At 35.2% G+C, this 16,251-nt stretch overlaps 1 protein-coding gene across 8 annotated transcripts in view; it reads right to left on the reverse strand.

Moving 5' to 3' along the window:
* Nucleotides 1–16,251, reverse strand: part of REV1 (REV1 DNA directed polymerase) — a 108,892-nt gene that overhangs the window by 30,493 nt on the left and 62,148 nt on the right. For 6 of the 8 annotated variants that reach the window (XM_070429856.1, XM_070429855.1, XM_070429854.1 and 3 more), the window contains 4 exons: nucleotides 11,728–11,880; nucleotides 7,745–8,451; nucleotides 4,895–5,002; nucleotides 2,956–3,072 (listed from right to left, as the gene is read on the reverse strand). In XM_070429856.1, coding sequence (XP_070285957.1) covers nucleotides 2,956–3,072; nucleotides 4,895–5,002; nucleotides 7,745–8,451; nucleotides 11,728–11,880 — 1,085 coding nt within the window. Of the gene's footprint in view, nucleotides 1–307; nucleotides 481–2,955; nucleotides 3,073–4,894; nucleotides 5,003–7,744; nucleotides 8,452–11,727; nucleotides 11,881–16,251 lie in introns of those variants that run through there. The other 2 variants (XM_070429860.1, XM_070429861.1) reach the window with 1 other exon arrangement.

Here is a 16,251-nt window from a genome sequence, read left to right on the forward strand (position 1 = left end):
TGAAAATCCTTGAGAATTTCAGGATTGTATCACAGTTCAAGAGGCTACAACTAAACAACAATAACAAAAAGTTGAAGCTTGAACAGCCACAACCAGCTGCTTTTCAAATGTATAACCATGAGTTATGCATTAAAAGTTGGGGAGTTAGATGACTTATATTTGAAAGGCTAGTTAAATAGTCTAAGACACCCGTCTTAAGAATTACAGAAACCATGCTTAAGGTGAGAACAGTATCTGAGGTCCCTGCGCTACCAAGGCCCTGCCTGAGAGGCAGCGCCTGGGGTTCCCCTTGGCTGGGCTGGCTGACCTTTTCCACAGTGCAGCAGAGTGCGTGGATCCCTCCACCAGCGGAGTGAGTTGCTTCAAGGGAGATTCGGGGAAATGCAGGGACACACTGTCCTCACTGGAGGGCAAAGTAGAGAACTGCTCATCAAAACTTGACAAACTAGACGGGCACATGGAGAATGTGGAGGAACGGTTGGAGAAATCAGAGGCCAGGACCCAAGTCTGTGAAAAAGAAATCGCTGAGAATAAATCTATGGCTAGTACGAATTTTAAAACTGTTGTTCTTTAGAATGAACACTGAAGTTGCTGAAAGGACAGGAAACACTGCATCATGGAATCCCGGGAGGGATAAAAAGGCCCAACCATGATATCTCGAGTATAAAGGGATTCCAGATATTGAGGGTCATCAATGAGAAGTGGCATCACTGAGCATCGCTCAGGAGGCAGCTAACCAAAGGAAGCCACGATGGAGAGTCCTGCTTACACTGTTAGACAAGAGTTTCTGAAAATGACCAATAAGAAAATAAAGCTTTTACAAAGGGCTAAAGATGCTACTTGGTCTAATGCTCTGCCTAGACATACAAGTCAAAACATTAGAAATGAATTTATTTTTAAGGTTAGTGTGCAGAAGCCAAAGATTCTAATTCCTAACTTTATCCTCAAAATTTTACAATTTGGTATCATATCTAATAAGGACCCAGAGAAAGATAAGAAATAAAAAGGAAAGAGGAACAAGGGCATTGATAAAACAAGTCCTAAGTAACAAGTTCTAAGTGCAAACTTAGTTGCAACCAAACTTTATAACAAAGGGCAATCTATCCATTTTATATGTGACAAATATTTTGGTAAGTGCTTACTGGGTCAAAAGGCTTAGAACACAAAAGTGAATGACATGAAGTTAAGAGAAAGAATATAAAGTACAAAGTATCATATTCATCTCTTCTAGTGACAAAAATATCTATTTTTGACAGTTTTCAAAGGCAAGTGAAATTTCAATATTTCTCCTAATATTTACCTTCCAGTTTACCATCCACACAAGAGGTGGAGGGATGTGAATTAGAAAAGGTCATTACAATGCCATGAAAATCCAGTGGCTAAACTGATGAAGACCAATAACAGTAAGTTTTGTTAACAAACTGTTTATGGTCAGATCATTTGTGAATGAAAGGAAAGAGGAAGAGGACTGGCTCTCAGCTACTCCTAAGAAAAGCTTGCTTGACAAGGTCAAAATTCCAGATGCAAACTGGAAATAAGAATGCGTGTGACAAACACATTTTTACCCAGAAACTGAGCACTGAGTACCTGAGAGATGTTACTGACTAGTATGCACATAATATTTTCTCCTTCTTTCAACGTTCATTCAGTAAGTTTTTACTAATGTCCAATATGTGACAAGTGTTGCGCATTTCCTTAAGCTACTTGGTTTCTAATACCACACAGAAAATACAGAAAGAAAACCACAAAACCATACGACCAATACTTATGAAACTGCCCATATTGTCAAATACCACAATACAACTAAATCTCAATAAGCTCAAAATATTCACTACCTCAATATCTACTCGTGACACTCAAAATATTAGAACCTTAAAAATCTCTTAAAAGATTTAAAGACCGAGAAAAGCTTTAGGTAATCTGGAAAGTACAGACACACATGAAGCATAAAGATGTACTAGTATGTATCTACAATTATTTTCTCTTATACCTGTACCATGTAAACAGATCACAACCAACAAAAAGATTAATCCAAAAAAAAGGCCTTAGTGATGTCAACTAGCTTTCCTATAGCCTTAATTTCATTGAGATCATTGCTAAAACAAACCTAAGGTTTCATAACTGAAAATTTAGGGGCCTGAAATAATTGGGATGAAATTTAACTGCACAATTTCCATTCCACTGTATAGCTAATTTCTGACTACTTTCTCATTAGCATTTTTCTGACAAACAAAAAATTTTTTGACAAACTAAAACACTTTTTGGTTTTGCAAACATCCACGAAGAAACTGATTAATGTTAAAGAATTTAATTTCTAAGCAAATACTTCTCAGGGAATATACTCAGGAGAAAAAAAAACCCACAAGAAAATCTTAATAGTATTTTGATAAATTTATGATTTTCATTTTATTAATAGCCAAAATTTAAAAGCCAGAGAGATAAGAAAATGTTTCTAATATGAAATAGGTTCAACAAAGATATGAGGAATGATTGCTGATATTTATCTTCTTATTCCAGTAAACTAAAGCCCTACTCTATATTACTCCACTGCCTCATACAAGTCTTTAGCATTAACTTTAGCGTCTTTACTGTAATCAGTGATCAAACAACTAGCAATTAACTTGCGAGTCTAGAAGCTTCCACAAAATAATGCCCATGATTTTTATCCCCAATCTAAATTTATACAAAGCAAACTAATCACAACTTTTAAAACATTTTTCACTCTCTGTCCCAGGAAAATATCATCATCCAATTCAACCAAGCAAAACTATAAATCAGTTGTAGATATTATTACATTTCAATTTTGCTTTAAGGTATCACTGACACCTTAGAACACCTGAATGAAAAAGCTAATTAATTCAACTGCTTTTGCTGCTGTAACGACAATACCAACAGCAAAAGCCAGAAATCTTCAACAGGAGCACAATGACTTCAAAGAGAGCTCATGATTTGTACCTGCTTTGCCTTTCAGGATTTTATTCTGGTAATACTGCCACTCCAACTGGGGGTTAGCTCCAGGACGCAGAGGTGCCCTTCCTGTGCCTCTGTTACTTGTAACAGCCACGGGTTTTCCTGAGAGGAAAAGAATAAAATTATTTTAAAATCTAAGTACAGGGAAGTGAAGAACACTAACAATATGTAAAGGAAAAATTTTTAAAAAATTTAAAAAACATGACATTTTTTCTTTAGCTTTATTTAGGCATTAATCCATAAAGGAGCTATTATTATCTTTGAATATTATCAATCACCATGTACAAATCATTTAAGTTTCTCAGCACACCCCAAAAAAGTAAACTACTGACAATTTGGATGCATTTATTCAACTTTAAAACAACATTATCACCTAGCTTTCCATGGTTTTTGTTTGGTTTCTTACAGCTGGAAAACAGACAACTCAGATCCTAGGTTCAGACTGGAGGGGCTAAGGAGAGAAGGAACTAACTAATCTAGATTTTTAATATTTCCGGTATCAGAAAAATAGAGCAATACCAAAACAAAACTATTTTACAGCAAGAGACACAACATATATGCAGAGGAATCACAACCTCACCTCTATTTAATCAAATGTTCAGTATATAGTCCTATTTTGGTTTATTTATAAAAATATTTCAGTATCACTTCTGCCTGTGTGTGTTAAGTTATGAGATAACGGTAACTTCTAAAGCTACAGCATAATTACTTCACACATATTTTACTGGACGCATTTGTTGTGAGAACAAAAATTAATAAACAATAATAAAGAAGTCACTAATGGGCTAAATCAATTTTTTAACATTTAAATAATCCTTTCAGAGGTAAAGAGCAACTACTTGTGACAAAAATAAAGCTCTGGTATTAATCCCAGTAGCTCTGTGCTGTCCATAAGGGAAGAACTGACTCTCCGAAGAAAATGTTACATCTCTCAGACACAGAAGGAACCACTGAAAAATCCAGAATAAGTATATTTTTAAGTACCGGTTAGCTAACAAATATCTGAAATTCAATTAAAACAAAGACTCATAGATGACAACATATTTTAGTGATATTCAGTAACACAAAATTACAATTAAAAAATTGGTATGTTCACTATGTACAGAATAGTTATTTATTCAAGAGGAAGTATAGCAACCCAAGTCATAAAAACATACGCTACCATAAAAACTCCCATTTACTAACAAAGTAATAGTAAATATAAATAAAAATATGGACAATGCCCAATGCAAGTCCCTGCCTACATTAGTCTAAGACAGGGGTGGGCAAACTTTTTAACTCGGGGGCCACAATGGGTTCTTAAACTGGACCAGAGGGCCGGAACAAAAGCATGGATGGAGTGTTTATGTGAACTAATATAAATTCAAAGTAAACATCATTACATAAAAGGGTACGTTCTTTTTTGTTTGTTTGTTTTAGTCATTTCAAACGGGCCGGATCCGGCCTGAGGGCCGTAGTTTGCCCACGGCTGGTCTACGAAGACAGAGCCTTCAGTTGAAGAGTTCTTCCCTAAAGACCTGATTTCTACAGGCAGAAAAACATATTTCTCATGATAACAGAGTCCAGAAAATTTAGAAGCAGGAATTGATTCTGCCAAGGAAAATTAGAAATACTTCTTAAAAAATACTTTATGGCCCAGCATGGCTCAGTGGTTGAGCATCGACCTATAAACCAGGAGGTCATGGTTCCATTCCCGGTCAGGGCACATGCCCGGGCTGCAAGCTTGATCCCTGGTGGGGGCGTGCAGGAAGCAGCCAATCAATAATTTTCTCTCATGGTTGATATTTCTATTTTTCTCTCCCTCTCCCTTCCTCTCTGAAATCAATGAAAATATATTTAAAAGTAGATATTTTGTGATCCTTAGAATATATATTTATTTATAATAACATATGAAGTTTCTGAAAACATAGAAAAGAATACAGACCTTTGAGATCTGGCCTATTTCGTATACCCACTGATACAAAGAAGCAATCCATATCAACATGCATTATACAGCTCTGATGTCTGGGTGAACTCAATACTGACATATTTCCTAGAAGGAAAAAGAGAATGTTCAAAACCCAAACTAATTTTTAATATAAAAGTAACAGGTCTAGTTAATTTTACAAATTATATTTTTAAGTGCTTACAAGTAGGAGTCTAAAAAAATATAGAATCTATTATAGATTATTTCTATCACCTCAAGGAAAGGCAAATCTCAGTTTCTTTAGCTCTAAAAGTAGTTCAGATACAGACTGAGCTTCCCAATAATTAAAATCAATTGTGAAAATACCATGTTCTCTTCCTAGCGTATATTCTAATAAAGTCTCAAATTAATAGTTTGTCTAATGCTTAACATTTCTATGTGCTATTTTATAAAATTGTATGAAGGTGTTTTCATATACTTAGTTGCATAGAGCTCAGTAACTTCAAATGTAGCCTACAAACATTCTTTGATAAAATAAAAATTGCTGCTATTAATGAGTGCTTGGTAGGTGTCAACCACTGTTGTAGGAGGTTTACATGTGAGAATTTCAACACTATGAGACAGGCAATCTTGTTATCCTTATTTTACAGATAATAACTTGCTTATTGAGTCACACAGCCAGTAAGAGACTAAGCTGGCATTTAATCCCATGCAGTCTGATTTCAGAGCCCTCAAGCTACGATAAAGTTGTTCTAAACAGACACACTTAAAAAAATAAAGAAGCAAAATCTATGTATAAATTCTCCTCATGCATTTAAACACTATCAAAAGTCAGCTCTAACGCTTATATGAGTGTTCTCTCCTAAGGTCTCTGGCTTCTAATCATCCTGAGCAACAGGGAGGCCATCGGGTTAGTTTAACCCTAATCCAGCCACAACCAGAGCTTTCCTCCATATCAGTCTCACCCTACCCTTTCCCCTAGCCCTTCAGGGTGGACAGCCTTGGAAATATGACCCCTGAGATTATATAAAGTTCTGGCCTCATAAAGGAGTTTTCCTCTGGTGGATTAAAGAATACTAGTACTGAAGGTTTCTCTTCACAACAGGCTTCCAAAAACTTACATCTACTGCCCAAAAGGTTTAGGCCACTCCATTTACTAAATTCTGACTGCAACGCATTTACCTAGTTTTGTATCAGCAGTTCTCAACCTGTGGGTCTCGACCCCTTTGGCAGTCGAATGACCCTTTCACAGGGGTCACCTAAGACCATCCTGCATATCAGATATTTACATTACAATTCATAACAGTAGCAACATTACAGTTATGAAGTAGCAACGAAAATTATTTTATGGTTGGGTCACAACATGAGGAACTGTATTTAAAGGGCCAGAAGGTTGAGAACCACTGTTCTATATGCAAGGCACTGAGCCTTTGTTCATGTTATCTTCCTTAAATTCCCAATCCCATCAGGTGAGCATGATGGAATAGCATTCCACTGCAGGGAGGAAACTGAGACTCAGAGAGGGGACTGATGTGCCCATGGTCTTGCTTCATGAGAGTAAAAGAGTTAGGGTTTGCGTCAGAGTATGTCATCTAACTCCAAAGCCACACAATTCCTTACTACCTTCTATATTACCTTCAAAATTGACTTATCAATCTTAACAATATTAATTCTGCTGCATTAAAGTATTATATAAACAATGTAAACAACCCAAAATAATGGTCTTAAATATTCAAGTAGTACAGAATGCATATATCAAATACCTATTGAGTACTTTCACACAAAATTTCCCAATTTATTCCCATTCAATATGAATTCTTTGAAGCTTTCAAAATTAAATGACCTTTAGGTTACAAGGCCAAGGCACAATGTCAAGATAATCTAATACCTGTAACATTATTCTGAAATATTTCAGAAATAACAAAAAGCATTTAAGAATATATCAACCAGCAAAACACATTAAAAAAAAAGTTTTCCCTCATTTTCTAGGGCAGAACCATGAGCTTCTCTCTGTACCTCAGTTTCCACAGCTATAAATTAAAGGGTAATACAGTGGGGCCTTGACTTATAAGTGTCCCGACTGAGTTTTTTGAGATACCAGCTGTCTCTCTGCTGATTTTTTGCATTGAGTTGACAGAGTAATTTGAGTTAACAAGATCCTTAATGAGCTCCTTAACGAGCTTGGTCTCGGAACAAATTAAACTCTTAAGTCAAGGCCCCACTGTAGATGTTCTCAGAGATCCCTTCCCCTTGGGGGGTGGGGGGGTGATGTATAATCTGTAAAAAGCAACTAAAACCTCAAACCAGATACTAATTTATAATAACTGGTACAGAAATATAGCTTATTATTTTTGGTTTTGTTATTTTGATAAGTAAAAAAATTACAATTAACCGATCTACTTATATGTGAAAATACTTAATCCTTCTAAAAGTTCACCACTGCAATTATAACAACTATGTCAAAGTTATTTAATTATTTAAAAATCATTATGATGCAAGCTTTTAGAAATTAACAGTTACTCTTACCAAACCAATTCATTCGTACAGGACTTTAAGCACTCAATATAATACGTTATCTTTTACATAGTTCAAAACTTAAACAACTGGTAAGGTCTACATGATGAATGAATGTTGAAAACCTTGTTACTGTTTAAATTAGCTAGAAAATATCAGCGACACTAAAACCTAATTTTGTAAAAATTATTCCAATAAGTAAGTTTTCTATAATGTTATTATTCTTTCTGTAAACTATGTAACTTGCTGTTGCCAAAGACTTTTAAGCTTAGTATTGATCAGCATAGCAATGATAGCTTAAGAACAAAATGATCAAGAAAAGCTGTTGATTAAGTAAACAATTTTAGTATCTACCTGTGTCAGTTACAACAAGGGCAGACCTGCCTGTTTTCATTTTTTTTAACTTTTCCCTTCCTGGGAAGATACCATTACTTTGTCTTTGTAGGGTATTGACAAACTCAGTCAATTCACACTTCCACGTTGATATGTGATGCAGTCTTGAACGAGAATAGAAGTCTGAAATAAAACTGCAGTCTGAGGGTCTGGATGGCACTGAAGGTGCTGCCTTGCTAAGAGTAGGTCCTGAAGTGCTTTTTGTGCTTGAAGGCCCCTGAACAGTGGAGTACTGAGCACCATTTATTTTAGTGTTAGTGTGCAAAGATGATAATGAGAAGGAATTAGTTCTGTGTGGATTCCGCACGGCATCTGTGTTCCTGGTGCTTTGTTGCAACAGCTGCACACTGCAGTCTCTGAAGTCGGTGCTGCTATTCTCAGCCTTCTCCTCCCTCTGGGTAGAGTCTGGAGAAAGCCTGCTGGCAACACTGTTGCCTACAGGCACCCAGCAATCCTGTATCTTTAAGGCACCATTAGAGCTATGAGTGTGGCCATTGAAAATGGCAGGGCTGTCTCTGTGAGGCGGAATCCCGTTTTGTTTCCTTTCTGGAAAGATCTGCTCCAGCTCCGCAAAACTAAAATCACTACTTGCATCTTCTTCATTCCAACTGTTCATTCCATTGGCTTTGATTTCTTTTTCTGTCTCAAGCTCCTTAATTATGTGATTTCTAAAGCAGGGAAAAAGTGTTCTTAAATTAATAATGTCTTACTTTCAAGCTAAAATAATTTTTCATTAAACATTGTCTTAGTGATACACACTTTGATACCTCCCACCCCCACTCCAAAAACTGAAAAATTAAGCCACAAGTTTTATATTCTTTTTCTTCCAACAAAGGATAATTTTTGCTAAACCAAAGTAGCAAGAAAACTAGGAAAAATCTAGAACATTCACAGCCTTTTAGTTTTTATTAAGCTTTAGATACCACCAAAGAAGACATACAATGGATTCTTATAAGGTTAAGAAAAATCCAAAAAACTATTTTCAACTACTCTTCCTACCAAAAATTAACTGGAATCTGTAAGCTCTAAATACCCAGTTTGTAACAGTGTCTGGCCCGGGGGTGGGCAAACTTTTTGACTCGAGGGCCACAATGGGTTCTTAAACTGGACCGGAGGGCCGGACAAAAGCATGGATGGAGTGTTTATGTGAACTAATATAAATTCAAAGTAAACATCATTACATAAAAGGGTACGGTCTTTTTTTTTTTTTTTTTTTTTTTTTAGTTTTATTCATTTCAAAGGGGCGTAGTTTGCCCATGGCTATACTAAGCAGTCAATAAATATTCCCTTAATTATTGTAACATGAATAACTCCCATAAAATAGGTAAGAAAGTTTGAGTTCTTAATTCCTCCTTTTAATTCCAGTTTATGTAAGGCATTTTTTCAGCAAATTAAATCCAATATGCTACAACACTGAGGACAAGCCTGACAGACCATATTCATTAATCCATTAATGGGGCCAACTGTTGTACAAATGGATAAAAAAGAAAGAACCAGGTCAATGTGCATGGCTAGCTCAGTAAGATTTATACCTAGAAAAATGAGGACACTTGCCCTAGTAATGAGGAAAATGGCATTTCATTTATAAAAAAGCATATTTAGATACCAAGGTGGTCCAAGGTAATCTGGACCAAGTCTCCTGATAACAAGTTTATAAATGCAGGACCAATGACAAATGTTATGCTAAATTTACATCCTGGCTCCTCTAATGTTTGCTTGGTAATGCTCTATAATAAAGACAAAATTCATTTGCATTCAAGAATCACCTAAGTAAAAAAACCCAAAAACCTGAATTATGGAGCAATAATTCATTCTTAGAAACAACCAAAGTGTTAATCTAATTACATTTCAGATTTCAGATGAGGGAGCCATAGTCATAGGTGAGATTACCACAGAATTACCAGGTTTAATCTAAAGTCCCTCATCCTAATACCAACATGGTATATCAGTAATGACAGTCTGAATACACAGAAAAACCACATGCATCAGAACATTACCACCCATTTCTGGGTTGGTTCAGGCTCAGGCTGATCATCTCATGGAATAGGACAGCCAACTCTGAGTACGTCCAACCTCACAAATGATCATGCCAGTGGCAAGGGGAAAAGAAAACCAACTGAAAACAATTAAAAGAGGAAGGAAAGAAAGTCTAATTTTGTTACATGTCAGAGAAAGTCTGCCTTTGAGATAAAGAGAAAGCTATGGAGCAAAATGTCACACAAAAGAATTACAAAGAAATTTGTAAAATGTATTGCACATACCGAAAAACAAAGATTATAGTAAGTAACAAAAGTGAAGTTAGAAAAGTCTTAACATCTATTTTTCTGTGTCACAAATAAGATTCTTCATATGTTTACTAGCAACACATGCAACAAAAATGCATATATTAGCAGAAAACACCTTGCAAATACACATTCTTTTTGTTTTTCAGTCTAGACAAGTGGATATTTACAAAGTAGCTATACAGGAAATATATAATCAGTAAAGATACATTTAGTAGGCAATAGTGTAAAAGTATTAAGAAGTAAAATCTAATAGGTAAATTTTTCCTAAAATTGACACAAAGAATTTCAAAAAACACATATAGGCCCCCTTATCTGCAGTTTCACTTTCCGCAGTTTCAGTTACCCGCAATCAGCTGTGGTCTGAAAATATGAGATATACAATTCCAGAAAGAATTCGTAAGTTTTAAATTGTGCACCTTCCTGAGTAGCCTCATTACTGAGGCATTTTATCATCTCATATCATAAGCAGGGTGTGTACAGTGAAATAAGGTATTTTAGAGAGACTTTATTCATTTAACTTTTACTACAATTTATTATTATAACTGTTCTATTTTACATTTAGTTATTATTGTCAATCTCTTACTGTGCCTAATTTATAAATTAAACTTTTATCATACGTGTGTATGCACGGGAAAAAACATTGTATATATGATATTTGTACTATCCACGGTTTCAGTCATCTACTGGGAGTCTTGGAACATAATCCCCTGTGAATAAGGGGGAACTACTGTATCTATTTTTCTACTTTTATTAGTGTGAGAAAAAAATATGGAGTTATGTTTTCAAATGTTTTCTGGTATTACTTGTACACCTTCATGGTACTAAAAAAATTAAAAGTTTTAGGTAACGTGAAAATATCTGAATATGCTTATAAATGAATACATGTTAAATAACAACAAAAACTACAGAAGGCAGTGATATTGGATACTCCCAGGTTAGATTCCTGGTCTTTGAGAAAAGATATATCCAATTCCCAAAGCAAGCAACTTAATAAATGAGAAGGCTGATGGTAATAATGAACCACCTGATATACAAGTTAAGGTAACACATCAATTAATTTAAAATCAACTTACCCAGGATTATTGCAATTAAAGCTTAAACCAATATATGTGTAAAAACCAGTCACATGGGATAAACTCTAGAGTCACCTTTTGACTCTATAACATTTAGGGTCACCAACTAAATTTTTATTAATATTAAATATTTACATATTTAGAACTGTTATGAATTTGGAATTTTTCAAAAATAACCTGGAAATATTAACATTTTTGTTAATTGGCTTTTTATGCATGACACATAACAAAAGTATAACTGGCATAGTTAATTCAGTTTTTGAGAAAGCAACATTCTTAGCAAATTTCTTGTAAGGAAATAATTACATTCAGAAAAATCTATAGAAAATTTTACTTCTAATAATTTAAGATCCATTAGTTTAACATTGGAATTTAAAACAACTGAAAAAGCCTTCCTGTTTACATTTTATTTATGAAACTTTCATGATAAAAACAATTTCTTGGTAAGACACCCACACACCTATTTCTGCATGTGTAGCATAGGTGAATGGCCAGGTTATACAGCTATTTCTATCTTCAGCAGACCAGGAACCACACCCAGTGCTAAAAGCAAGCTTTGCAGCGTTACCACCCTAGATAAACTTACACCCTGTTGTTAAGCTGTTTGGCTCCATTGCTTGGACCAGGCACCGGGTCCTCAGGTTTGCATACAGGATTGAAGTTGAGACTTTTCTGCACAGTGGACTGCTTGCTGTACAGCTGATAGGGAATGTAGGACAGGAGTCGTCCAGCTTTGATGCTGCAACAAAAAGTAATAGCAACGTAAGAGTTCAATAGTTGGGGGAAATGAGCTTTCCATGAAAAAGCAATGTTCTTAATGATGGGAGTATTTCACTAGCAAGCCCTCTTTCCTATTAGTCCTTTCCCTCTGTGTTTGTGATTCTAATATACTTTGAAGAATGACATTCCATCCATGAAAAGACACACATCTGAGATTTTAAAAATCAGTAGCCAACAATCCTATATGAGGCAAAACAACAACAACTACAGAGTAAGATGAGAAAAGCACGAGTTGGACTAGCTAAAATTTTTATCTTGACTTTAACATTGACCACAATTTCCCCTCAAATAATTGTACAATCATCAATACTTTCTCAAATCCCATCTCACATATTAAGTTTTCCCAGAATAAGTAAATTAGATGAGGATTCCCAATTTCCACAATTCATGTTAGGTTTATTAAATGTGAAAATTCTAAAAGAGCCCTGGCCGGCATGGCTCAGTGGTTAGTGTCAGCCTACACACCAAGGATCTCCCGGTACGATTTCTGGTTAAGGGCACTTACCTGAGTTGCAGGTTTGCTCCCTGCCTCCAGGTGGGCATGTGCAGGATCCCCTTTCTACCTCCCCTTCCCCAAACCTCTCCCTTCCACTCTCTCTCTAAAAAAAAAAAAAAAAAAAAAAAAAATCAATGGAAAAAATATTCCTCTGTGGGTGAGGATTAAAAAAAAGGGACAAAATCAAAATGAAGGACCTCAACTTTAAGAGTAATAAAGAATTTGTACTATTTTAATGGAAAAGTGACTGAGACACGGCCATTTGAGGATATGAACTCTATGAGGGCAGAAGCTATTTGTAATATCCTCTTTCAAATGTTCATTACCTACTAAACATAACCAGTAAAAACCAGAGTAACACCAGTATTATTATAATACTGGGTAGTACTAGCATATTAACTGACACTCCCAAACAACTATTCTTTTGTTCTGCATAACTAAAACTAATTTGATTGCCATCTTAAAATCTGATTTTTTTATAAATTATTAAATTATTAAAATAAATTAAATTATATATGGTTACTATGCCATTTAAAATATTTTCAATTTAAAATAGCCAACCAATATACTGTACTTATGCTAACATCCAAATTTTACAACAGGTCTTTAAGTATCAGAAAATGTTTCTAGAAACATTTCTGGCTTTAAACCTAAAATGAATACTAAGAAAGTCATATTTTAATTATTTAGAAAAAAATTAATAAGTAACAGACTAAATATACTTTATTATGTCATAAATCCAAGAGCTTGACATCTAATTTTCTCAAAGGACACTACAAAACATGTAAGAAATGACTGAATTAGCTAACAAAAAAAATAATTTAAAATATTGAGTCAACTCTGAACATAGAAAAAGGTGATGATATATGCTAAAAATGAACTACAAAATGTTAGTCTATATGTCCTTTATGTAATTATATCAACATGTATCTAGTAATTCTACCTAAAGCACCTACTGTATCCAAATGCTTTAAGGACTACATTATGATGGGAAAGAACATACCAGACATTTCAATTTTCATTTACCTAAATACTTATTATCAGGCTAAGTTATTTTTGTTTTATTTTTTAATTTACTTTTATCAAATTTAAAGATTTCATCCAAATATCAGAATAAAAATCCTAAAATTAGGTGATGTATTAAATTACTATTCTTTTTTTATAAGCTGTTTATATTGTTTTATTTTATTTTATAAATCTTTATTGTTAAAAGTATTACATATGTCCCGCTTTTTTCTCCATTAATCCCCTCCAGTCCGCCCCCACCCCCCTTAATTTACTATTCTTTATCAAACTTTTTGCTTCCTTTAACAGTTGGTCTCAACTGCCTATGGATCGCTCTAATTATAATATCATCTATTTCACCTGCTTCCCCCACGCCAGATGTAGAGGTACTTAATACATGAAGTAGAACCCTAACCTTAGCCTCCAACTTTTCCTTACATATAGCTGTAACTAAGGGATAAGTAGCGAGTGGGCGCTCAACCACTGAGCCACATCAGCCAGGCTTCTTTGAGGAGTCATAATATATTTTTTTTTAATTTGAGGAGTCTTAATTCTTGCTTTGTCCTATAGCCCAGCCCCACTGAAGTTATCTCTAAAACAGAACTTTGTATCTAATAGTTCTCGAAATCATTTCCTATTTCTATCAATTGACAATGACTTTACACTGACAGTTATAACCAGATTTGGGGAAATTTTACAAAAATTAATATACAACAAAATTATCACTACATAATTGCTATTCTGAACTTTTTCTTCTAGCTTATAGTATCAGCACTTTCTTTATATGAAATAATTCTGCACATCAAATGTGTTTATGGTTCCAGTCAATGTGTCTGTTACCCTGTATTACAGAAACAGTATCTAACACTGGTCTACACACCCACCCATGGATTCAGGCTTCTGTCTTTTCCTTATTCAAAAGTGGATTTAAAGCAAGAAAGGATCTAATGATGTGCTAAGGAAAAACTGAGCTGCTTTTGCCCATTCTGCCATTAAACAAAAATCATCTTTATGGCCGAAACCAGTTTGGCTCAGTGGATAGAGCATCGGCCTGCAGACTGAAAGGTCCCGGGTTCGATTCCGGTCAAGGGCATGTACCTGGGTTGCAGGCACATCCCCAGTGGGAGATGTGCAGGAGGCAGCTGATCGATGTTTCTCTCTCATCGATGTTTCTAACTCTCTATCTCTCTCCCTTCCTCTCTGTAAAAAATCAATAAAATATATATTTTAAAAAATCATCTTTATGCACCAAAATTAAAATTCCCTTTGCCCCACGCCCACTAAACTTCCCAACCATTTACTAAGACACTACGAGCTAAGAAAAGGAAATAAACAGGTATAAAAATATGTATAAGATTTCTTGCCCTTACACTGATACTGAAAGTTAGGCTATTCATTCTTTTTTGGGGGGGTGGGGGGAGGGAGCTAATCATTTTTTAGCTCCTAAGGACTGAGAATACATTTTCTAATAAAATATTACCTACAACAAGTCAGTGGGGTGTAGTCTGAAATGTGTGTGTTGGCTAGTTAGCCAAATAAAAATAATATTAGAAGAATTCTGTAGTGATGTGAGATAAAAATGTAAATGACACCAAGATAAAATTTTTTAAAAAGCCAAATATACACCAGAAACTAGAGTCATGCACATTTTCTATAAAGAATAAATTAAAGCAAGACACAAAACCACAAGGAAAATGAAAATATCATGAGAGATAGTGTTGCAATCAAGTTTTATTTGAGATTAAATAAACACTCTGATATTTACATTGAATATAATTAGAAACAAAGTTTTAGCCCATATGAAGTATGAGATCTTTGGAGCCTCTGAGTAAATGACAGATGTGCTAACATATCAGAATTTGGGAGCTTAAAAATAAAGGACAAATTCTACTGAGCATCAGTCACTCCCACTAGAAGGGGTATGAACTGGAACAATGGAGATGACACTCTCCACTCACAACAGAGCCATGAGAACCTAACCACAGGAGGGAGGCAGGTTTCCATGCTAAAAAGGCTCAAGATACAATAAGCAACAACAAAAACTACATTGACCTGCAATGACTTAGGACAATGCTTTGCAAGTGTGTTCCATGGGATTCACTGCTTAGTGAGGAGCGGGGTGGATCACAGCGGCTTTTCATGAACTATTCCAAACTTCAAATCTCAATATAAAACCGTCTGAAGAAAAGAAACAGGCAAAATTTTGAAAATCACTGACTTCTTCTATATGCAAGCAAGTGTGGGATTTTCAAGGCCGAGGCTTCAGTAAAATAATCTCAGATCTTACATTCATGCACAAAGGCGTCTCATTAAGGGACTTTCCAGCCCCTTGGCAGTCCTGGCTCCATAATCATGTGTATGTACAATGACTCAGGTTTCATGATACAGACACAGAGACCAGGGAATTCTAATCAAAGCCCAGTAGTCACCCCATACACTTAGAAGTGGTAGCTGCTATTTAAACTGCCCAAACTAAAAACAAGAAAGCTAATTATAGAAGAGAATATCATGTAGCAGCCATTAAATAGCTAATACAATGTTTAAAATTTTAAGTATAATAAAATATCATTAAAACACCACCAAGGAGTAGCCCTGGCTGGGTAGTTCAGTTAATTAGTGTGTCATCCGATACAACCAAGTTGAGGGTTCGATTCCCGGTCAGAGCACATACAAGATATAAGAAACAACCAATTAGTGCATAAATAAGTGGAACAGCAAAACGATGTTTCCTTCCCTCCCTCCCTCTCTCCCCCGTCCCTCCCTCTAAAGTCAATAAATAAAATAAATACACCAACACTGAGGAGGGAAAGAGATCAACAAGATTGGGAT

Source organism: Myotis yumanensis, unplaced genomic scaffold, assembly GCF_028538775.1.
Source record: "Myotis yumanensis isolate MYYU_CA2020_CCGP unplaced genomic scaffold, mMyoYum1.0.hap1 SCAF_11, whole genome shotgun sequence".
In the NCBI taxonomy this organism is placed as follows: domain Eukaryota; kingdom Metazoa; phylum Chordata; class Mammalia; order Chiroptera; family Vespertilionidae; genus Myotis; species Myotis yumanensis.